A 25,104-nucleotide genomic window follows, 5' to 3' on the forward strand; every position below is an offset into this window, starting at 1 on the left:
GGGACAAGAAACCTTTCAAGGGGAGGGGAATGTCACAACTCATGGGTAGTTAGAAGGGCATTATTGTAATAAGGTTGTAGTAGTTAGTTGGAGGTATTTTGTGAGTTGTTAGGAGCACTTGGGTGCTATTTTTCAGATTTCATTTACTATTGAGTAGCTTATAAATAGGCCCTGAAATATAGAGAAAGGCATGTTGATGAATGAAGTGGATTCTTATCTCCCTAATTCTCTCTTTCTCGTTTTCTCTCCAATCTCTCCCTCTCTTTCTCTTTGATTTCTCTCTCTCTCTTTTAATTCTATCATCCAGCTTCTCTCCCAAATTCCAATCACAACCCTAGATAACCCTAGGAATGTGACACTTTTTTTGTCTATCTTGAGTCTTTTCATACTATCCTTGATCTTTTCAATGGCTTGTATAGTTTGTTTCACAATCTTTAGACCCAAAATTTTTTGCTCGCCAACTTCATTCCAATGAACAGGTGATCTGTATTTCCTTTTATATAGTGCCTTATAGGGTGCCATGGCAATAGATGCATGGTGACTGTTGTTGTATGCGAATTCAATTAATGGTAGAGATTTCTCCTAATGTCCACCAAACTCTAGGGCACAAATATGAAGCATATCCTTTAAAGTTTGAATTGTCCTTTCAGATTGTCCATTTGTTTGAGGATGAAAAGCTGTACTAAAACTTAATTTGATTTCCATGGTTCTGTGTAAGCTTTTCCAAAAGTTTGATGTGAACCTCGGGTCCCTATTCGATACAATGGAAACTAGAATACCGTGTAGTCTTACTATTTCCTTAACATATAGTCGTGCAAATTGGTCCATTGTAAATGTCATCCGAACAGGTAAGAAGTGAGCTGATTTGGTAAGTTGATCCACAATCACCCAATTGTTTGATGACGAGAAGGTAAATTTTCGAGGACGAAAATTTTTTAGGAGGGTAAATTGTAACACCCGAGATTTTTAGACTTAGATTTGATGTAATATTTGAGATTTTTAGATTCAGATACTTGAGAAAATAATATATTATGAAAGTCTTGAGATAAAAGTTCAGTTTTGAATCAGGAGCAAAATCATAAATATTGAAGTTTAGGTAAAAGTGTAATTTACAAAAAAGGCAATTTTTGAATGGCCTGGGGACCCATTTGCAAGGGGTCTAAGTGCAATTATTTGAAAAATTCGGGTCAAGATATAATTCTTAAAACCTAGTAACAAATTAAACCAACTAACCTTTGGAAGTCATGATTGCGGATTTGAGAACTCATTTCAATTCCACTTTAGATTATTTTAGGTTCAAATTTGGATTACAAATGGATTTCCAATATAGATTTGAATTTCAAATCTTATTAAATATAGTTTTGGATTTCAAATCTTATTAAATATCGCTTTGGATTTCAAATCTAGATTTGGATTTCAAACAACATTCCATTCCACCTTTGGATTGTTTTGAAGTCCAAATCTTTGCTTTTACTTAGCCTCCAAGTTTGGGACATGTGGTAAACATGTATTGGCCACACATGGAAGGTAATAAGGAGGTCTCATAATGATGGGACATGTGGTGAAACATAATTGGTCGAAAATGTCTATAAATAGGCCTTAAGGTAGTTCACAAGTTTTAGAAGAATTTGAGCAAGGTTGGGAGAATCAAAAGAGAGGATTTTGTGCTAGAGAGTGTGGGAAAAATTCTGCAAAAGGAAGGAGCAAATTTGGTGTAGAAGCTAGAGAAAAACAGCCTCGTCATAGATCATCCCTCAGACCTTGTTCAAAGTGCCTTGCCCATTTTTGTTCTGTGTCCACTAGAGTTGGGGCAAAACATGATAGCTCATCAAACTTCCTTTCATATTCAATTAAGGTCATGTTACCTTGTTTTAACATGAGGAACTTTGCTTCTTTTTTGGTTACGAATGTTAGCGGGGTAATATTTCTTAAGAAAAAGTTTCTTAAATTGACCCCAAGTCCACACATGTCCCTGAGGTTTGGATTTGGCAGTCGAATCCCACCAGTGCCTTGCTCCTTGTCGTAACATGAATGCGACGCAAGTCACTTTCCCAGAATTTGGGCAAGAGATGAGATTAAAGATCCGCTCAATCGCGGCTATCCAATTCTCAACCACGAGATTGTCTAGTCCACCCTCGAAAGTTGGGGGTTGAAGCTTCTAGAACTGCTCAACTAGGGTTGCATTCTAATTCAAAGCTTCAGGACACTTCAAAGACCAAGGGGCAGGAGTTCTATACATTCTAAATCCAACCCTTCTGTGATCTAATCGGTTTTGAATTAGAATCGCCTCAAACACATACTATGACAGTCACGGAAAACTCAGCTAAAATCAGCTTCTATTTCGCATGTTGTAACAATTCCTATACTCGCCGGAATTACCGTCGGAAACACCTGTCTTGCTCGCCTCCAAAAATTGAACAGAAATTCTAATCAGCTAGTCTGTTACAGCCACAAAGATAACCTCGCTCTGTGACGCCTTTCGATTCGGACCGTGAAGTGATCCAAAATCACCTAACTTGCTTCACCCTTCAATCCTGAACAATAGTTACCGAAATTAGCTGCCAAGGGTCACTTACCTGCTTCAACTTCCAATTTTGAACCGAGGGTTGCTCGCTCATTGCTTCACCTTCCAATTTTGAGCCGAGGGTTGCTCACTCGCTTGGTAACTTCTGTTGAATCGGCGATTAGAGTTGCTACTAGGAATTCACCTCTAGCATTGCCTTTCCAAGGGATTGACTTCGATTGCACGACCTGCTCTGGATCGGCAGTCCACAATTCCCCAGTAAATTGTGGAAATCATTGGAACCGATTACTATGGATCAACAACCTCCAAATTTGATCGCGATCACTGGTAATCGGTTCTATTGCAATCGTTGGCTCCTATGACATAGCCTCCTACGAATTTCCTACTCTGTTGAAGTCGCTGGACTCACTGAATTGCTGTTCAATCACTTCACCAGAGCTTGGGTTATCTCCCAAGATTACAACCTACCTTGCTATTGTCGGTTTCCACAATCACCTTTACATTTTGAGAATCAACTACATCGGATAGAAGCCGTCGATATTCATTGAAAATTAATCAACGAAGAAAATCACTGAAGAGTGATTGCTTTGATACCAAATTGTCGTGTACCTAGGGTTTAGATTGGAAATCGGAAGAATTTGAGGGAATTAGGATCAAGAACAGAATGGTTGGAGGGGAAATTGGACAGAAATGAGGGAGATAATAGATAGGAATGAGGGAGAGTTGCAGATCGAAATAGAGAAAGGGAAAGATTAGAGAGAGAGTAGAAGGAAATGGGAGAGAGATTGAGAGAGAATTCTAGGGAGGTAAATTAGAGAATTTTGTTATGACCCTAGGAGTAATAAAGGGCATTATTGTGATAGGGTATAATAGTTTGTTAGTGATATTTGACAATTTGTTAGGAGCACATGAGTGCTGTTAGAAATTAGTTAAGCAGCTAGCTATGCCAATAAAAAGGCCAATTGTAAGAGGAGAGATTATGCTTGAATTGAATGAATTCTTAATTCTCATTTCTCTCTAAGACTTCTCTCCAATCTCCCTCTCTTTCTCTCGTTTTCCCCCTAAATCTTCTTCTCTATACTGTTCTCCCTTAATTTCCTCCCTCAATTCCTTCCAATTCCTCTTTTAACCTATTATGAACCCTAGGTTCGTGACAATTGGCATCAGAGCATCAATCCTTGGTTGTGGTTCCGATTCCTTTGAAGGCTAGTGAAATTGAAAGTTCTATAAAAAATCTGATTTCTTATTCTCTTTTCCAATCTCCTCCTTTCTTTCTATGGTTCTTCAGCAATTCCTTATAATTCACACCGAATTAGGAGAGTTGCAATTGTCAATTAAAGCCCAGGGTCCGATGATTCGACGGACTTGGTGAGTTCAAGCATTCCAGTGAGTTTGGGTGGGTCTCTCGGCCGAGGATTAATTTTCGGCCATTGATGCTTGGAATTAGATTCCGATGCATGGAGGTGATTGACGGCCGCTGTACTTGATTCTTGGAATTTTTGAAGACGATTACGGTCGGTAGTAGCAGGTGAGTTTAGGCGATAATTAGTGCTGAGCATCGGGAACTATTTGTGCGGAGGCAATCTGCAATTAAGCGATCGAGCAATGAGTTGTCCGCGTTCTAGATTTGAGTCGAAAGAGAACAAGGAGTGAGGGAAACTGAGAGGGCGCAAGCGGATCTTGGCTCGAACTTGTAGGTGGAGTCCATTGTGAGAGGCGGATTCCTTCAATTCCTTTGCTTGTTGATTTCCGAACCTTAGCTGCAAAAATCGATCAATTACTGGGCAATCCTTAGCGGCAATGGAATTAATTGAACTTTTAGGAGGCGATTCCAGAAATAGCAGAGAGTTGATGGAGCGAGGATCTGACTTTGTTATTGATCTCTGACGGTGATTGACGTTGGCGATTAGGTGAACCAATTTCGGTGGCCCAAGTGAGTATACGTTGATTGTTAGTCGAAGCAGATCTTGTAGCAGATTTGGAATTGAGGACGAGCAAGCGAGGCGGATCCAATTGAATTCTGTTAAAATTCCGCAGCTGCGACGGACACCAATCCACGATAGGTGTTGACGCTGACCGTGATGTAGTGGGTTGGACTCTGAAGTGTTTCAATATAGTGGGTGTTGAGATTTGGACTTGGGAGTGGGTGTTGGGGTTGAACTAGCAGTGAGTTCTGGTGATTTTGGAATCAGAAACGATCACAAATTGGGTTGGGAGCCTTGGACGATGATTAGGCAGTAGCTGTTATTTGGTTGCGATTTTAATATGAGTTGAAGGCAGGGAAATCAGTTTCCGTAGTTACGGTCCAGTGTGAGAAGGCTTGAAGGCGACTTGGCTGGGCAGTATTTCGAGCGACTACGGACATAGGGAAGTGTGGGAATTAGGATGGAAGGAGCTGTGGTTTCTTGGCCTATTGCTTTTCCAGCTTGTGAGATTTCGTCTAGGAAGAGTAGTGCATGAATGAGACCAATGGAGTCTCAATTGTAGCAGAGGGATGCTGCATTTTCAGTAGGGTGCCCTGCTCGTGAAGCCAAGGAAGGCAGTGCACCCATGAGGCAATTAGAGCCTCAATGGCAGCAGGAGAAGGCTGCATATTTAATTAGCAACAACAAGAGTCATGAACATTTCAGCCTAAGGAATCAAGCAAGGGAAAGGCTGAATAATGAGTTTAGTTGAATTGACAAAAAACTCAACAGTGGGATACATGGAGAGTACAAGGGATTCAGACATATGTTACACGAAAAGTTGCTGGAGTTTGCAATGATACTTACAGCTTTCCCGTTGAATTTTTCGAGGATTATCGTGGAAGTTTTAACAAAGAAGAATTTCTCAAAATGGACCAGCCGAAGGAGAAGTCAAGATGGCGAGAAGGGGATTCATTGCTTACCTCCAACATGGAGTGGAAGAAGGATACTAGTTTCAGCGGAATTGACAAGGAAGGTGGCTGTCAGGACAGTGCTGGCAGCAACAACAGAAATTCTGAGGGCTTGGTCTAGGGTGTTTGGACAAAAAGAAAATTAAATGAACATTCTAATTCCTTTGGAAAGGAGGCTGTTGATGAGGATGATCTAGATGATAATCTCGGAAGTCCAAAACAAGAGATGCTTAAGGCATTCAATCAGTTGACAAGAATGACAGGAGACACCAAGGAATTTCTGGAATTGAAGAGGGATTCAATTACAATGATTGAGAAGTTAGAAGAAGAAATAATACCCCAAGATGCACCTACTGAAAGGCTGCAAGGAAATAATAGGGAAGCAATTGATGAAGTGATAGAGAAAGCTAAACCAACTCGTTACCCCAGGTGGCTAGTGCATGGGCAGAAGGATTTGGTGGTGTCAGATTAGAAGTTTGTGGGAAATTAGATTAGGAAAATCTGATTGAAGGACCATCAATCTATATAGATATTGGTGCTGGAATCCTTCCTCCAATTCTGGACCTACATGCAGTTAAAGAAGGCCCTAAGTGTATTGCTCCTTTGTCTTTGGATCCGAAGAAGGCTGAGTCATCCTTGGCTAGGGTTAAAATAGGTATTAGACAGCCCCCAATGCGGGTTTTGGCAGGAAAGCTAAGGGAGATAGTTGAAGAAGTCAAAGATTTTGCCGAAGGAAACAAAACTTTGGCTCCTGTGTTGTTTTTTACTCCTACTGGAAAATCCGAGTTGTTGTTTATTGCATAGTGGGATGAACGAATGACTGATTGTGTTCTTAAAGTGGAGACCAATCTTGATTGGACAGCTATTGTAGAAGGTGGGCGTATTGGATTTGAACTCTATCAGGTTGCTCCTGTTGAAGTTCTAGGCCAAATTATAATTGAGATTGATCTTGGACACTTAAGAACGAGGAAGAAGAAGAGGCCTAGAAGGAGAAAGAAAGAAAGAAAGTTAAATCAGATAGAGAAGGCAAGAATTGGATGAAGTAATGGCTACTTGCTACAAGTTCTTGGGGACAAGAACTCTCTCAAGGAGGGGAAAATTGTCATGACCCTAGGAGTAATAAAGGGGCATTATTGTAATAGGGTATAATAATTTGTTAGGGATATTTGACAATTTGTTAGGAGCATATGGGTGTTGTTAGAAATTAGTTAAGCAACTAGCTATGCTTATAAAAGGAAAAAGGAAAATTGTAAGAGGAGAGATTATGCTTGAATTGAATGAATTCTTAATTCTCATTTCTCTCTAAGACTTCTCTCCAATCTCCCTCTCTTTCTCTCATTTTCCCCCTAAATCTTCTTCTTTATACTGTTCTCCCTTAATTTCTTCCAATTTCTCTTTTAAACCTATCACGAACCCTAGGTTCGTGACAAATTCATTCATCAATTCAAACATAATCCTTCTCATTCTCAGCTATGGCTTATATATAGCCTAACAGCCTCCCAGATGCACCTATGTGCCGTACAACAATAAGCATAACTACCTATAGCTAAGGACAAAGACCTATAACAGAAAAGGGAAAGAAAATTACAATTATTGTGTAATACAAGTAAGCTAACTACTACTATATTTACTAATCTATCCTTCGGAATCCTTGGGGTCGTGACAATAGCCAAGCTTCTTTATAGTTGCATTAAATTTTGTAAACCATGCCCTAGATGATTGTTTGACCATAAAGAGCCTTCTTTAGTTTGTATTACCTTACTTTGATTTTCAAATGATTCAAAACCAGGAAATATTCACATGAAAACTTCTTCCAAACTTCCATTCAAAAGGCATTCTTTGTTTAATTGGTGAAGTTCCCAATCTAGATTTGTAGCCATAGACAATAAATAAAGCCCTGTGCAACCAATCGTGCCTTGTACCTATCAATTTTTCCATCAGCATTATATTTTACCGTAAATATCCACTTGCAGCCCACTATTTTCTTGTCTTTAGGTGGCTCAACAATGTCCCAAGTTTGATTGTCAACCAAGGCCTTCATTTCCTCTAATACAGCCTCTTTCCACTTAGGATTTTCCAAGCATGCTGTATATTTGTAGGAACTTTTACCTCATCTGCTGAAACAATGAATGCCCTATGCTTCGGAATCTTAGCATAAGTAAGATAGTTTGAGATAGGATGTTTGGTGCAAGACGTCACTCCCTTCCTTATAGCAATAGGCACATCAAGATCATCCTTAATTCTCATTTCTTCTAGATTAGAGCCTGCATTCAGTTCAAATCATTGGATTTGAGAAGAAATTTTAGGTCTCCTTAAAAAAGACTTTTAAGGTGCTGATCAGAGGGTTGAGGCAGATCAATGGAATTTTCTGCTCCCTTTGCACATAATTTTGGAATATGTCCAGTGGCAGATTTAAGGATTTATAGGGACATTTGGCTCATTCAATGGAGAAGGATTTGTAGAAACAATGGGAGGTAGAACAATAGGAAGAGATAGAGATGGGTCCTGCTGCTTCTCTTCTGTAGATATCTCCCCCCTAAAGAGAAGTAAGGTAGTAGGGTTGGTGTTCAAGGAAGAAAACATCATAGGACACATAGAATCATTTGGCTGTAGCAGAATAACACTTGTACACTTGTTGTGTCGAAGAATAGCCAACAAATATACATTTCAGACTTTTGTTATCTAGTTTACCCCGATGTATAGATGGAATATGAACAAAAGTAGTGCAACCAAAGACCCTTTGGGTAAGAGAGTTAAGAATATGGATGTTAGGAAAGATTTTTAGCAAACAACTCAAAGGAGTTTTGAAATTAAGGGTTTTAGAAGGGAGCCTGTTAATTAGGTATGCAGTAGTTAACACAGCTTCCCCCCCAAAAGGAGTTAGGAACATTGCTAGAGAACATAATGGATCTAGCAACTTAAGGAGGTGCCAGTTTTTTCTTTCAGCTATCTCATTTTGTTATGGGGTATATGTAAGGCGGGCACCATGCGGGGTGTCAAAACACCAACTAATGGTGGATCAATGCAAGGGTTTTACATAAAACATTTTTCAACAAAGGAAAGCAGCACAATGGAAGCAGAAAACATAAAAGCAACGAACCAAAAATATCCTTGCAAGACTTGGTATATATCATCCATATGCATCTACAAATAAAACCATGCCATAGGGGGTTTTATCGGTATACCATTCAGTGAATGCCGATGCCAATTGTCCGACGAGATGCTCCTCCTCCTTTCTTTTTGTTTTGTCCCGAACAATTCCCACGAACAAGTTACAATGTCGGGTGACCACCCCGTCTCCTCAAGTGTGGAGGACCTAGTCGGTCCACGCCTGAGATGCTTTTGGAACCCTACGAAGCCATTCTAGGACCTTCTCGATGGAGGTGAATTGAAGCTATTTCGTGGTCCCTTCTTGGTTGCCCCTTGGCTGTCTAACAACTAGATCTAAATGGGAGGAAACAAGAAGGAAACACAACAAGCTTGGAGAAAGAAGAAGCTGCTTGCAACAATAGAGAACCAAGAAGAAGCAACCGCAAGAGGAAGTAGAACAAAAGTAGAAGGAAGAAGATGGAGAGCAGCACACACGCACCAAGAGGCTCCTCAATCCAAAATTCCCTCCTTAATCTACTCCAAATCTACCTACTTGCTGTCCACTCCTCTCCCTTTCCCATACCCCTCCATCATGCACAGCTTCAGAGTAATTAATGCTCTGACGCGACAAAGTGGCATGGGTTTAGTTGACTAAACTGAACAGTTTGGTTGACTAAAGACATCCAGAACACTAAGTTCTAACTTTAGTCGACTGAACTGAATAGCTCGATCAACCGAGGATTTAAACTCGGCCAACCATTATGCCAACTCCCACTACTTATTAATTGCACTCCGGCCCTACTATTAACTCTTAATAGCCTTTCTACTATTACTTAATGCAACCAAGGCCCCTTGTCAACTCTTGACAGTGTGCCCCGCTAACTATTAGTGGTCTCCCATATCCATAGATCAATGTGTCCAACACATAATAGCAACTAACATGATTGTCCCACAGTGACGAGGAACACACTAACAGCTACGGATCACTAAGCCGGTACATTACTCAGTGTGCGTGACTTTCTAGGTTCATAGCCATGTAGTAATCATGACACGTCAACTCCTTGACGCCGGTAGATCCCATCGACCTACTAAGAGGATCTCTCCAAATCCTAAAAGCATCTTGAAAGATCTTGAGTATCCTGTAGCTAGAACTCAAGACGATCCTAATGGCAATAAAGTCCAATTTCATATGAACCTATTAAGGCTCATCAATTATTATGCACTAATAGTCCTTTCACCAACTAACATCCCAATTGAGGAGAGCCATGGATTAATTAAACTTATAGGACTCAGTAGCTATGTCTAATTTAGTAAGGTGTGATCGAGGTAGCATGTCGGATCCAATCCGACAGTGGAACTCTTTCCAATCTCATGCTCACCCTAGCTAGGGGATTTCCAAACACCACCAACACAGACAACATACACCTCCATTCAATGGAGGTTACTGGATCCCATCAACGAACATCTGTCTCCATACACCATTGCATAGAGACCATACATAGAGCATCCCCACCTCTTACACCGGATAGTTCCGCTCAACGGAAAATCCTTGACACCAGTGCACAAGACACTATGTCACCTCTAGTTCAAAGACCAGATACACAATCAAGAGCCAGCAACAAATCATTAATCCTAAACCCATGTGATCTGTCACAAGCATCATATTCAGTGGGTGTTCTACCAACACCTATTCACATGTCTACTATATGCATCCCATGCAATGTGGCGTGTGACTCACCACCCCATTCCCATTAGCATCCCATGCTAACAATGGTAGTAGCCCATGTGCTGATTCATTAATCGATAAATCATATTCCCTTTCACAAGCTGCAACCGAGATGCCCAATTTAAGTTCTTTTTTATCTTGCTATCAATTTTATTTCATTTTACTATTGATATTTCTTGCTATTTTAATTTTGTTATTTCATTTCCTAGCTGTAATTCTATTATCAGATTATTATCCTAGGTGGGCCCACGAGTGAGGGCCAAAATAAGACAAAAGCGGTTGTTATAACTGCTTGAAGGGTATGATCTGTTGCAGCAACTCCCTTGCTAAGAGTATATGCTCTCCAAGGCACTCTTGGAGGGGATTATCGATTATTTGAAAGAACAATCTGAATTCTCTCTTGATTTCTCTTAGTTTTTTTCTCTTCCTCTGTTCTCTTTCTTCCTATTCTTCTCTAAATTTCCCTTGATCTTTCTCTATTGCTATTATCTGGTTCTCACTGAACCAGAAAAGTAATTATTGTCACCGCTCAACAATGACAATTTGGTGTCAGAGCTGGTTCCCGGACAGAGTTCGGTTGGTGGGTAGACGATGGCGGAAAGAACCCATATGAAGAACTTTGAGTCATAGCTACAGCAAGTCTGCTCGACAATGTCCGAGTTCCAGAGTCAAGTGGACCAATTGGAGTTGGGGAATGAACGAAACCATGAGGCGATCATGGCAATTGATCGTAAGGTGGAAGGCTCTATCAGGGGGTTGGAAAGGACATTAGACGACACTCTCTCTCAAATGCACAAGGATATCACGTAGATGAGGGAAGAAATGGGAGCGCAACTTCTACAGTTCATGGTGATGTTTAAACGCTAGAACTCGATAAGAATTGCCCTTGATTTTCCCCCTAGAGATAGAACGAAGCCTTATTTTACGAGATAATGGAATGAACCGAAGGCATGGGACTTCTGAAATTGAGGTTGAACAGGATGTGGAGGTAGAAACCATGATGGATAGGGGTAGGGAGATGCAGGGACATCATCAACGTTCAGGATTTCCTATGCCTCGAATGGAGATCCCTGTTTTTGAAGGAAATAACCCCAAGTGGTGGGTGAGAAAGTGTGAGTGCAACAGAAGGCCATAATAGTGGAGAATTCTAATCAAGGAGGAAGAGGACTCCATTGTGACTGGGTTAGAGGCGACCCAGGGGTGAAGAATTTGGGGGGCTCTAGCTCAGGTGGAAAGAACAATGAACAAAGGAGGCAACAGGGCTTATGTTTCAGGTGCGGGGATGAGTATTATCCCAGGCACTGATGTAGGCACCAACTATTACTGTTGGAGGGAGATCTAGTGGAAAGTCAGGAAGAAGAAGAGGAAGAAATAGAGGAGTGTGGGGAGTCAGGAGAAGAGGATAATGGAGAAATTTCAGTACATGCGTTGAAGAGGGTGACCAATAACAAAATAATTAAGGTGGGGGGAAAGGTGAAGGACAATAGCCTGCTGATTTTGATTGACAGTGGAACCACTCATAGCTTCCTAGATGAGGGCATTGCTAAGAGGTTAAAGTGTCCACTCACGGGAACACAACCCTTGAGTGTGACAGTGGCAAATGGTAGTGGGTGTTGAGTAAGTTAGCCTGCCATGGATTTAATTGGGAAATGTAAGGAGAGGAATTTGAGGCAAATCTTAGGCTGCTGCAATTGGGTGGTTGCGATGTGATATTGGGGGTCAATTGGATGAAGGGGCTGAGTCCCATAAGTTTTGACTTCAACAAGATAGAAGTGACCTTTGATAAGGGGGGAAAGAAAATAACTCTCACAAGGGGAAAAGAAACCGGGACTTGCAAGATGATAACTAGGAAGGGTTGCACAGGGTAATCAAGAACAAATGGTGCCAACTGACTCAATTGTTCTTGATTATGGCAGTAGAGGGAGGACTCGAAGAGATGAGGTGTGGGGAACTACACCTGACACTTAGCAATCAGCAAGGGAAGCTTGGTCAGGTACACCTTCAACACCTTATTGATGAATTGTTGATAGAGTTTAAGGACCTATTTGCTGAACCTGTCACCTTACCCCCTACTAGAGCCTTGGACCATTCCATTCACCTTAAGCTAAATTCAGAACCCATAAATATTAGGACTTACTGTTACTCCCCAATCTAGAAAACCGAGATTGAGAAAATGGTGAAAGAATGCTAAACCAATCATTTATCAGATGTAGCCAAAGCCCATTTGCTTCACTAGTCCTCCTAGTAAAAAAGAAAGATGGATCTTAGCTTTTTGGTGTGGATTATCGTCAACTAAATGCCCTGACCATCAAAGACAAATTTCCCATACCCCTTGTAGAAGACCTAATGGATGAGCTACAAAATGCCAAGTTCTTTTCAAAACTTGACCTTCGTTCAAGCTACCATCAAATCAAAATGAAACCAGAAGTTGTCCATAAAACTGCTTTTAGAACTCACCATGGACACTTTGAATTCCTGGTGATGCCCTTAGGGCTCACTAATGCCCCTACTACCTTTTAATCACTAATGAACCAAATCTTTGAGCCCTACTTAAGAAAATTCATATTTGTATTTTTTTATGACATCCTTGTCTATAGCCCAACATTGGACTAGCACTTGAATCACCTAAGAACCACCCTAGAGGTCCTTAGATCTAACCAGTTCTTTATCAAAAGGTCTAAGTGTTTCTTTGGTTAAGGTCAGGTGGAGTATTTGGGTCACTTGATATCAGGAGATGGGGTTACTACCGACCTAAAGAAGGTGAAAGTCATGTTGGCTTGGCCCAACCCACAACAGTAAAAGCATTGAGGGGGTTCCTCGTCCTAACTGGGTATTATCGCCAGTTTGTGAAAGGGTATGGAATCATTAGCAAACCCCTAATTGACCGCCTTAAGAAGGGAAATTTTAACTGGGGGCCAAGAAGCTGAGAAAGCCTTTGATAAATTGAAAGAAGCAGTGAGCAGGGAGGAATGGCCAAGTTGATGGGGCTGGGCTATTCGATACAATACTGGAAGGGCAAGGGAAATGTGGCTGCAGATGCACTTTGGAGATGCCACGAGGACTGGCACGTTGCAGCTATCACCATTGTGATTCCTAAGTGGTGCCAGGAAGTTATAGAAAACTATGAGGGGGATGAGCAGGTGAATAAGATCTTGGAAAGGATTGTTGTGGAATCTAAGGGAGTTGAGGGCTACACACTGGTGGAAGGTATGTTGAGATTTAAGGGGAGAGTTGTCATTATTGACAATGAAAGCCTGAAGGAAAAAATTTTACAATCCTTGCATGAGTCACCTTTAAGGGGACACTCGGGCATTCAAAATACTTACCTTAGGGTGAGATAACTAAAAAGGCAGATGTGAGGGGATTTGTTCTAGCCTGTGATACTTGCAAGAGGTGTAAGCATGAAATTCAAAGCGGACTATTTCGATGGAATGGACTATTTCGATGAACTACCAAAGCGGAGTTTTGAATACCTATATTTGGAGGAGATGAGTTGTTAAGCATCACCTTCTTGTGGCTTTCCTCTCTTCTAATTTCAGCAAAGGCCTCACGAATGGAGGGAAAAGGTTTAGAACCTAGGAGTTGGCCACAAACTTCATCCAAGTCTATGTCACAAACTTCATCCAAGTCTATGTTAGTCCATGCAAATTCAAACACTCTTTCCTTCTTAAGCATCTTGACATATTTGGCGCTATCTTCAGAACAATGCCAGTTTATGTCTTAGAATAGATCCATTTCCTACCATAATGCTGTTAGATCATTGTAATATTCTATGACCGACATATTTCCTTGTTGAGTAGTCCTGATAGATGATTGAATCTCAAAGCATTGTGAGGTGTTTTCGAGGTCTGAATAGATTTCTTGCACTGCTGTCCAAATATCCTTCGCAAATTTGTAGAATTGGTAAGTTCTTTCTATTTTTGGCTCTATGGAATTTATGAGCCAAGCCATTACAATAGAATTCTCAGCATCCTAGGTTGAGTAGTTAGGTGGTGTTTTAGGAGGCACGGGAAGAAATCCATCAAGATAACCTACTTTTCCTTTACCTTTCATTACCAACAAGATTGATTGAAACCATTCATGGAAATTTGTCCCATTCAATCTGTGTGGGATAATTTGAAGGGAATGGAAATCAAGGTTTGAAGGGATGGAAGGCATAGATTGAGATGGAGTGTTGGGGATCAAAGAGGTGGTAGGATGATTATCAAAGGAAGAGGAATTATCCACCATAAGCACAGGGACCGGTAAGTTTAGATGAGATAACTGGAAGAGAAGGAATCAGCCAGAAGGATTGCTGGCTCTGCTACCATGAACAAAACCGAAAACAGCTAATTGAAGTAAAGTTGGAAGAATGCTCGATTAGAGAGAAAGAAAAAAAACTTACTTGATGAAATGGAAAATTGTTTCAATATCTTATTGAGCATACGAATGGGGTATATATACAAGAATTCTTCTACAACTTCTCCTTAAAAACAGGAAAATTGAATATTTTTAAAGGATAAAATTGATCACTAAAGTTGGATTTATCACTTGAAATCAGCTGCCTCCTTTTTCTTAGGAACTTACCTCTTTATCAGTTTAATTTTTTTGAATCTTCCCTTATCTCCAACCAACCTTATCTGTTGGTCTCATCCATATTCAAACTTTTTGATTTGATATTCCAACAGTTTTCCTATGTTTGATGGTAGAACTATGGAACGTGGTGGTGAATTGCACTCTAGTGTGTGAAACAGATCTAGAGTAGATATGTTTTCAATCATTTCAAGAATCCACAAACTGATCTTAGATCATGTGCAGATTCATGATGCCATTGATGTACATGAAGCAAGCATCTGTCTCACCAAAAACTAATAGAACAGACATGCCTTTCGTACATAATCTAAACATGTTATTACATGTAACTTATCATGATGATCATAAACTTCCAATGATAGGTTTGGTGCAGGTATTTTCCCCTTACCAATGAGGGGCTTTGTGCCATGATTAGTTTTTTTCAAGATAATGTCCGATGATTAGCTTGAGGGAGAGAGTTTGGGGCATTTGACTATCAATCTTACACTTTAGGTGGAATGTCTCTCATGTATCCTACAAACTCCTACAAGCAGGGGTTCAAAAGAGAGGCACACACATTTGTACTATTACTGTCAAATTCTCTCATCTTCTCCAGATTGCTTTTCTGTCTACCCCATTTGACTTTAATAACATCATTCAGGTGATTAGTAGTGTCCTAGAGTATCCATCCGCTCTAATAACATCATGCCCATGTGCATGGGCCTATTCCACCTTGAATCATTTTGTAGGATTATAGCATTGTGTAATGTTACATGAGCTCTTCCGTTTGCCTTTGTGTGCTTAGGGTGATAGTATTTGATATATGTCGAACCTTTTATGTAAATTAGACTCTTTGAATTGCAAATGTTAACTATATGAAGTAAAAGAAGCTCATAAGGGAAAAAAAAATTGAGCTCCTCACATTAATGGTAGATATCTCTCTTTCTCTCTCTCTCTCTTTTTTTTTCCTGTAAATTCTGTTTGATTTTGAGTGCGTTCCTAAAGAGCAAGCAAATTTTCATTTTAAAGTGTTAAAAAGAGTGCATATTATATTTAATGTCCATTATGTGTCCACATGCTCGTGCTAAGGTTTTGCCTACATATATCAATATTTTAAGATTAAGAATGTTTGACATCATTGGAATCCCTGATTATCATTGTTAAGTTCACTTAACTTGTGCCTCTCAAGTTGTTGCCCCCTTTTATTTTACCTGTCATGTCCTTACGCAATGAGCCAAGTAAATTCTAAACAATGAAATTGTTCAGAATCTGGTTTATATTTGTGGCTGTAAATTCCATAAACAAAATTTTAGTTGGTATTACCATTTTTTTTATAGTGAATTTGTATAGTAAATTTGATATGAAAAGTGTGACATTTGTTTGAATGTGAACTGAACTACTGGTGTTTGACTGGAATAGGGATTTTAATATGTTAAACTGTAGTTTCACGTGAAAAGGTTTGTTTACCTTCCTTATCAGCAGCCATAGTTTTAATTTGGACTTTATTGAGAATTAGATCAAATTTCAAGTTAGGCATCATCCTTAATGTTGTAAGTCTCAGATAGGCATGTTACAGAGTCCCAATTGAAACTGAAGCTGACGATAAATGCAACTGTTAACTTGATGGGTCTAAATTTTTTTCTCTAAATATTGCTTTTATACTCATCGAGCTACAAGTTGGTAAAGTATTCCCTTGTAAAGGACATTAGTACTCATTGATTTCTGCAAACCAGGCCTTGAGATTTTGCATGTCCTGTTGATGCACTTTATTTGATCTAATATTAGAAATTGGAAAAGCTTGTGAAATCGGGGTTTGGTGTCTTTAATGTTTGAAGGATTTCCAAAAGCATGAAATTTGGCTCCATTCATTACTCTTTAGTTTGTTGATATCTAATAGGCAGTGATGTGCATCCTGAGAAGTCTGCCCAACTTCTTGGGCCAAATCATAAATATTACTCTTTTGCCCTTTCCTTTACATTTCAATTCAGTGACTGATTGGTGGGCCATTTCCTCCCGCCAAATTATCCCTTTTGCAGTTTTTCCCCTTCCTTTACTTTTTTACTCAGCAAATAGGTGGGCCATTTCTTCCCCTTCTTTAAGATATTTATCATCCTTGTTTTTCACTTTCTCACACATTTGAGAATAACTATCTCTATCTATTAGTTAAATAGTTATGTGAATCAATGTGTGCTGGACATCTCTGAAGCAGTAGGGCAAAAATATATGAGATAAAGCAGCAAAGGCTGTTGATTTAGTTGGTTTGTCACCTAGGGCTTGTAGAAATTATGGTGGATATTGGGGTTTAAACACGGTGACCAAAAGGAAACACCAGGAATGGAAATAAGTCGGGCCAGTCTTTTCTTTTGATATGGAAAGTGTGAAATTTGTTTGAATGTGAATTGAACTACTGGTGTTCAACTGGAATAGGGATTTTAATATGTTAAGCTGTAGTTTCAGGTGAAAAGGTTCATTTAACTTCCTTATCAGCAGCTGTAGTCTTAATTTGGACTTTGTTGAGAATTAGATCAAATTTCAAGTTAAGCATTACCCTTAATATTGTAAATGTCTGATAGGGCATGCTATGAAGTCCCAATTGAAACTGAAGCTGAAATCAAATAATCAAGAAATGTAACCTTTAGCTTGATGGATTTAAATTTTCTTCTGTGTACATTACTTTTATGCTCATCGAGCTACAAGCCGGTAAAATATTTCCTTGTAAAGGACATTAGTACTTATTGATTTCTACAAAACCAGGCCTTGAGCTTTTGCGTGTCCTGTTGATTCACTTTATTTGAGCTATATTGCAGATTGAAAAAGTTCATGAAGTCAGGGTTTTGTGTCTTTAATGTTTGAAGGGTTTCCACAAGCATGAAATCTGGCTCCACTCATTACTTTCTAGTCATCCCGTCCATATCTAATATTCACAATGTGATGTTGGATGAGTTTCCTGGACCTCTCTGAAGCAGCAGGGCAAAACATATATGAGATACAGAAGCAGAGGCTCTTATTCTAGTGCTTGGTTATAGTTGGTTTGTTGCCAAAGGCTTGCAGAAACTATGGTGGACATTGGGGTTTAAACAATGGTGACAAAAGGAAACATCAGGAATGGAAGCATGGGTCTGGGGCAGTTTTTGTCTTTTTCTAGAACCAAGAAGAGTGCACAATAGCAGCGACTACTATATTTTTGGACCATGTTTTGGGTTTGCCCTTGTAGCAAAGAGAGTGCTTCAGTTGATGTATGACATCCAACTCGATGGTAGATTGCAATCTGGTGTCTATCATTGACATGCAAAATTTAGGGTTAAAGCGAAAAGAGGTTACATTTGGTGATAATATAGGCATTTGTTACATCTACAGTTTTTTGGCACGAGAGTAAACAACATATCCAGCTTTTATCCCACTATGTGGGGTCGGTTACATGAATTCTAGACTTTCATGTATTTTTGTCTTTTGTCATATTTTTATTTAGGCCCATACACTTCATATCAAACTTTAATGTCTCTCCCAAAGTTTTTTTGGGTCTACCTCTATCTCTTTTTTTAACTAATTGTTCCATTTCAACTTTCCTCACAGGAGCCTCTCTTGGTCTTCTTCTTACATAATCAAACCATTTTAGTATAGTATCTCTCATCTTCTCCTCGATTGGCTCTACTCTACCTTATTATGAATAATCTCATTTTTAATTTTATCTTTTCTTGTATGGCCACACATCTATCTTAGCATCATCTCCGCTAAGTTCGTCTTTTGCTCATGTTGGTATTTGACTGCCCAACATTCCGAGTCATACAACAAAACTAATCTTATAGTTGTCCTATAGAATTTTTTTTTTCCAGTTTTAATAGGATTTTACTATCACATAATAGCCTTGATGCATTTCTCCATTTTAGCCAACCTGCCTTAATTCTATGCATGACATCCTTGTGAATTTCTCCATTTTTTTGAATCATTGATCCCAAATATCGAAAATGGTCTTTTTTTTTTTTTGTATGATTTGGTCTTCCAATTTTATTATAATATTCTCCACTCTTGCATTCTTATTAAATTTACATTCTATATATTTTGTTTTCCTTCTACTTAATTTAAATCCCTTATATTCTAAATTGTTTCTCCACAATTCAAGCTTAGTATTCACTCCCTCTTTTGTTTCATCCACGAACACTATGTCTTCTGCAAATAGCATACATCGTGGCACCTTTGTCTGAATGTGTTTAGTGAATTCATCCATTACTAAAGCAAATAAGTATGGACTTAGTACATAATCTTGATAAAGTCCCATTGTAATTTTAAACAGTTTAGTATTCCCTCCGCATGCTCTGACCCTCAATAATACTTCTTTAGGGACCTTATCATAAGCCTTTTTTAGATCTATAAACACCATATGCAGGCCCTTTTGATGATTCCGATATCTTTCCATTAGGCGACTCAGTAGGTATATAGTTTCCATTGTTGACCAACTAGACATAAAATCAAATTGATTTTTTGAGACACCTGTTTCTTTTCTGAGTCTCTGTTCTATTACTCTCTCTTAGAGTTTCATGGTATGACTCATTAACTTAATTTTTCTGTAATTTTCACAGTTTTGAACATCTCCTTTGTTTTTGTATATATGAACCAAAATACTCTTCCTCCACTCATTTGGCATCTCTTTTGATTTAAGGATTGCGTTAAATAATTTTGTTAATCAGAAGATGTCCTTTCTCTCATGCATTGCCATGCTTCTATTGGTATATTATCTGATTTCACCGCCTTGTGATTTTTCATCTTTTTTAATGCTTATCTTATTTCTTTTGAACTTATGCGTCGATAAAATGTATAGCTCACGTTCCCTTCGGAGTTACTAAGATGTCCCAACCTAACTCTTGTATCCCCACTATCTTTGAATAATTTTGTGAAATACTCCTTCCATCTCTACTTAATTGCTCCCTCATTCACTAATACATTTTGGTTTTCATCTTTTATGCATTTCACTTAGTTTAGATCTCTTGTTTTTCTCTCTCTTGTTTTAGCTAATTTATATATACCGCTTTCTCTATTACCCCTTTCTCCATCTTTTGTATCAAGTCGTTTATATAGATTCTCATATGCTTTTGACCTTGTTTCACTAGCAGCTCGTTTTGTTGCATTTTTTGCTTCTTTATAATTTTTTAGGTTTTCTTCATTGCTATACTAATATACAATCTATAGCAAGTTTTCTTATTTCTAATTTTCAATTGTACCTCTTCATTCCACCACCAAAACTCCTTTAAGGTTTGGAGCTCTACCATTTGTCTCTCCGAGGACTATCTTTGTTGTGCTTCTTAGGGCAGTAGTCATTTCTCTCTACATTTGGTTTGTTTGTCATTTTCCTTTTCATTCCCTTTCATCCTTAATTTTTCTTGGAAGATTAATTGTTTCTCCCCTTTTAAATTCCACCACCTAATTTTTGGATTTTGTTTTATGTGATTTTTTTTTTTTCCAATTTCTTACTTGGACGTCAAGTACCAAAAGTTTATATTGAGTACTCAAACACTCTCCTGGTATCACCTTACAATCCCTACAACATAACCGATCCTCTTGTCTCATGAGGAAGTAATATATTTAGGTGCTTGATGTGACATTTTTATATATGATTAAGTGTTCGTCCCGTTTTTTGAACTGCTAAGCATCCTTCCTGATGGGGGAGCAATAGTTAATTAGAGCTGCCATAGTAATTTTTTAATTTGATGGTTACTCCAATGTATGTTGTCATTTACCTACTTTGTCCTACAGGTTGAGTCGAAGCTAAAAGAGACTACTCAGAGGCTTGAAAAGCAATTGGCAGAAGAGCAAGCTGCAAGGCTGGAGTCAGAAAAGATTGCTCAAGCAGCTCAGATGAAATCGAATGATGAAATTCGTAAGCTGAGAGAGCATTTGGAGAAAGCCCAAAAGGAGACGGAGGAGCTTCGCAGGCGAGCTGAAAGTGGTAGGTGTGCTATCTTATAATTATACAGATATTTTGGATCACGACACACAAGGTCTGAAAGCACAATGGCAGGAAATGACAAAACATGTAAACTTTACACATTATCTCTTAAGTTTGAGTTTGCTTTGCTGGTTCATACAGCATTCATGTAACTAAGCCACCTAGTGTGTGTGTGTGTGGATAAAAAGCTTGTGATTATGGTTGTTTTCTTATGTAAGGAATCTAAATTACCAGATTGATAACAAAATTGTGTTGTGTTAGGTTCTATTAATTAGAGCCAGGAGAATATTTGCTTGATGGTTCTCCAATGTCCAATCTGATGGAACTCCCAAAGTTTAATGCTGAAATAGAAAACTGCTCTTGCACTAAATGGCCCGTTTTTCTTAGATCTAAACATTTAAGGTTGGAAACCAACACAACCACCTACAACAAACATTATTATATCAAGAACCAAAACTACAATTATAGATATCCAAATCCAATTTTTCTGTAACCAAAAATTTGTCCAACTAGAGACCTGGAGAGGGAAGTAAAGAACTAAAGGTCCAGTAATTTCCTTCTCTCCTAATCTTGTTCATGTCCCTTAAGTGCAACCAACAATAAAGGCAAGGTAGGCAAAACCCTTGAGTTGAAACATATGGATCAAAAGGAAGGGATGGTATCAAAGATAAACTCGGATGGCGAGGGCTTAAATAAATAAATCACTGGGAGACTCCCAACCCATCCGCTTTGAGAAGTTCTCAAAGTCAGCATAAATAAACGGCAACAATTGAACTGGCAAAAGATAAGGTTTAGTAATGAACATATGTGGCTGTGGAAAGGATTTCTCCGGCCTTTCCGCAACGCGACAATTGTCACATGCTATAAAAAAATGACGTGTAAACAAATCAGCCTAACACAAATATGAAAGATCCAAGAACAAATCAGACTATGATTTCTGACAGTGATTATGCTGAGTTTTAGAACTTCTCAAAGTGGTTGGGAGTCTCCGATTGATTTATTTATTTATTTATGCCATCCGAGTTTAACTTTGATACTATCTTTTTTATCTATATGTTTCAACTTAAGGGATTTGCCCACTTTGCTTTTATTGTTGGTTCAACGTAAGGGACATGAACAAGATTAGGAGAGAAGGAAATTACTGGACCTTTAGTTACTTCCTCTAGTTGGACAAATTTTTTGTTTCAGAGAAATTGGATTTAGATTTTGTTGTCTTACTACAACAATAAAATTTTAGTGTGAGAGAGTGAGGTGTGAGTGACCCAACGAGGAGCGAGTGACCTAGCAAGGTGCTTGTGAGTCTTGAAGCAACAAGTGTCCTTTTTAACAAGTGACCTGTTGAAAAAGAAATCGCTTAGGGGTGCGAGTGAGTGTCCTGTCCTCACGCAGACTCTCTCATGCCTAAGTCAATATGAAAGTGTTGAATGCTTGAGTGAAAAGAGTGTGTTTGAGTGCAAAAGTGAGTATACCTTGAATGAGGAGGCGACCCTTTTATTTATAGAGGGGAGAAGACTGACAAGTGGCGTGTGACCCATCCTTTTTGGAGGGCATCTTGGAGGCATTTTTGACTGGGTCTTGTGGCTTCCCAGGAGGGTCTCCCATATGGCTTGGAGAGAGACTCCCAAGCTTGGGTAGTTTGCGTGAGTCTCTCGTGCATCTTTAGGGGTGAACGAGTAACTGGTGAGATGTCCTGGAAAGGTCTTTTGGTTATGTCCAAAAAGGCTTTTGGGCAGTCACTCAGTTTTTTTGGTTCTCGTGCTCTGGCTCATGAGTCTTTGCATGGCATGCATGGTTGCTTGTCATGGCCCTCGGCCCACATGGCTGAGGGTCTCTCAAATATGGTTGCATGAGGGTCTCAAAAACATTGCATTACTGCATATGCTATTACTGCAAATGGTCGTGGGTCTTCTCGCGTGCGTGCTATAGTTGCATGGGGCTTCTCACATGGCTTGATTGCGAGCCTTCCTCATGCAACTTATGCACGATTAATGGCAGTAGAAAAGGGAGGGAGAGTCACTAGGTTATAACCTAGTGACTCAAGGTCACTCGGTTATATAACCGACTCCTAGGATGTATAACTGAGTGACCCTCAGTTCACATGCCCTTTACTTGGCCTTGCCTTGCACCCGTTTGGTATGATGGTTCTAGCCCTTTACATAACCAAGTCCACTCAATCTTAGCTCCTGATGGCCTTGGCCACTTCGTCCACCTTGGCCCGCTTTAATTTCTAGCCCATCTCTAAAACTTGACCTACCCTCATGAGTTGTAAATCCAATTTATCACATTTGGGAAGATTATTGGGCATAACAATTGATTCCTACTCTTTCTGTTGGGTATCCTAGGAGGAAGAGTATTTTGACAATATCATCATGTCATTTTCAGGGGATTATTTTCACAAATTAATTTTTTGATTTTCAAATCATTTGAATCCTTTGTCACATCATGTCTCTCAGTATCCATGTTCATCACATATTTCCATATTCTTTAGCCTTGACCACTATAAAACGAGCTACTTGGTCGATTGTTTATTACTTCACCAATTTTCCTCGCATGCAAATTCTCTCTAGATGCCATGTACTCAATCAATTATACTTCATTTGCATGTGGACCAGCCCTTTGCTTGTCCACTCAAGGCCTTGTCTGTGACGTATATTGCTATATTCGTTTGTGACTTGTCTTTTGGCCTTTGTTAACCAAATGACTTCACTTAGTTATTGCTTGTGTGACCCCTTTCAGTTTGCATTACCCTCTCGGTCACTCGATTATCAGTCACTCCATTATAATTGAGTGACTCTTGATTAAATTTCTATTGCTTGGCCATCATTTTTTCTGCCACTTTTTAGGTTTGCCACTTAGCCTTTTGCTTAGCTTTTTTTAATGCACATCATTTCCTTTATTCACTGAGGGACCTCACTTGATTGACATCAAGAGAGTGGCTTAGTTATAATCAAGAAAGTCACTCAATTGCACCTGTTGCACATAGTTTATCCACGCCCCATTTCATCCTTTGGAGCCTTAGTCATTTGCAAAGATTCTAATTTCAGTGTTTTTTTCATCTTTAATTGTAGTGCACCACATGACACCACTCACTTGGTTTTAGGTGTACCGAAGGACCCTCATTCGAAGCTTATTACACCATGTGACTTCCCTTATTTACAACTGAGAGACCTCACTTAGGTTATTCACCCACAACATTTACACATATCCTTTTAATTTTTTGGCTACATCTTTATTCTCTAGCAAACTCTTATCAAGGTAACCTTTTTGTGTCTTCATTCCTTCAATCATCATATTTAGGAGAAAAAATGCCAAGCCTCCATACATCACTCTTGCTCAAATCCCTGAAGAGATGAGCTCCCAGTTGAGGTTAGGGGATTTTGGGAGGGCTTTCGCCTTAATTCCCTTGGGCTATGGTGTGAGATACCCAAGTTAGATGAACCCTATTCCTCTTAGGTGGACGAGGGCAGCCTTGGGATTCATTTTGCTTCCTTCGAGGTAGGACTCTACTTCCTAGTGTTGCCCTTATCATCCTAGACCAACTTCATCCTAATGGTTGGGCTCAATTGTTTGGCTTCACTATTCTTAGTTGTTACAGAGATGTGGTCCTCTCACTCCACTTTTTGAGTTGTTTCTATAGGCTAAGGAGGTTTAGCAAGCGGGGCTCTTTTTTCACACTACAAAAGATGAAAGGGCTTGACTTATTACACGAGCTTCCCAATAAGGTAAACCAATCCAAGTCTTGGTGGTTCATGGTCGATCTATAGCCAAATTGGGATAGCCCACGCCATTAGAGTCGAGATGATGATTGAAATGAGACGTTCCCTCATCTTGGACAAGTCCGAGTAGTATATCAAAATACAATTAACAAGTTGATGTGTCAAAGGCCTTGTGATCTAGCAAGCTTGCTTTCCCTCGAGAACATAGGGTATGCAAGATGGGGTGTCTCTTAGCTTATACATCGGTCCTCTTCTCCATTACTTACTCCCAGTTGAATGACGGACTAACGAAGGCAACGGGGAAGAGGACGTGGAGCATCTTTTTGGGACATCATCACACATGTCTACCATCCCATATGAGAAGCCATCTCTTGAGGGTAGACCCTCCATGTTGCCTAGATCCCTTTTTATCTACATACTCCCTTGACTAACTCTTCATTTTCTTTTCTTTGCAAAGAAGAATCTTGTCAAGGTAGTGAATTGTCAAAGGAATGAGGAGGATGCTCAACTACTCAGAAGGGATGCCAATCTCGAGGATGCTCGCCAACCCAGGAAGAACACCAACCCACCTCCGTCACAAACTCAAAGAAGAAAGGTAGGCATATCGTCTCACAAGTGCTTGCGCCTCGGGTATGTTGGTGTTGGTGCCTTAATGCTAGATTTGGATGACATCTAGTATAT

At 39.4% G+C, this 25,104-nt stretch overlaps 1 protein-coding gene across 4 annotated transcripts in view; it reads left to right on the plus strand.

Annotated features, from left to right (window-relative positions):
- LOC127807844 (immune-associated nucleotide-binding protein 9-like) overlaps window positions 1–20,981 on the plus strand; it is a 33,467-nt gene extending 12,486 nt beyond the window's left edge. For all 4 annotated transcript variants that reach the window (XM_052345993.1, XM_052345995.1, XM_052345994.1 and 1 more), the window contains one exon: window positions 20,515–20,981. In XM_052345993.1, the coding sequence (XP_052201953.1) occupies window positions 20,515–20,727 (213 nt within the window). In that variant the 3' untranslated portion in view covers window positions 20,728–20,981. The remainder of the gene's footprint in view (window positions 1–20,514) is intronic.
- Window positions 20,982–25,104: the final 4,123 nt, after the last annotated feature.

Source organism: Diospyros lotus, chromosome 8 (genome assembly GCF_014633365.1).
Source record: "Diospyros lotus cultivar Yz01 chromosome 8, ASM1463336v1, whole genome shotgun sequence".
In the NCBI taxonomy this organism is placed as follows: domain Eukaryota; kingdom Viridiplantae; phylum Streptophyta; class Magnoliopsida; order Ericales; family Ebenaceae; genus Diospyros; species Diospyros lotus.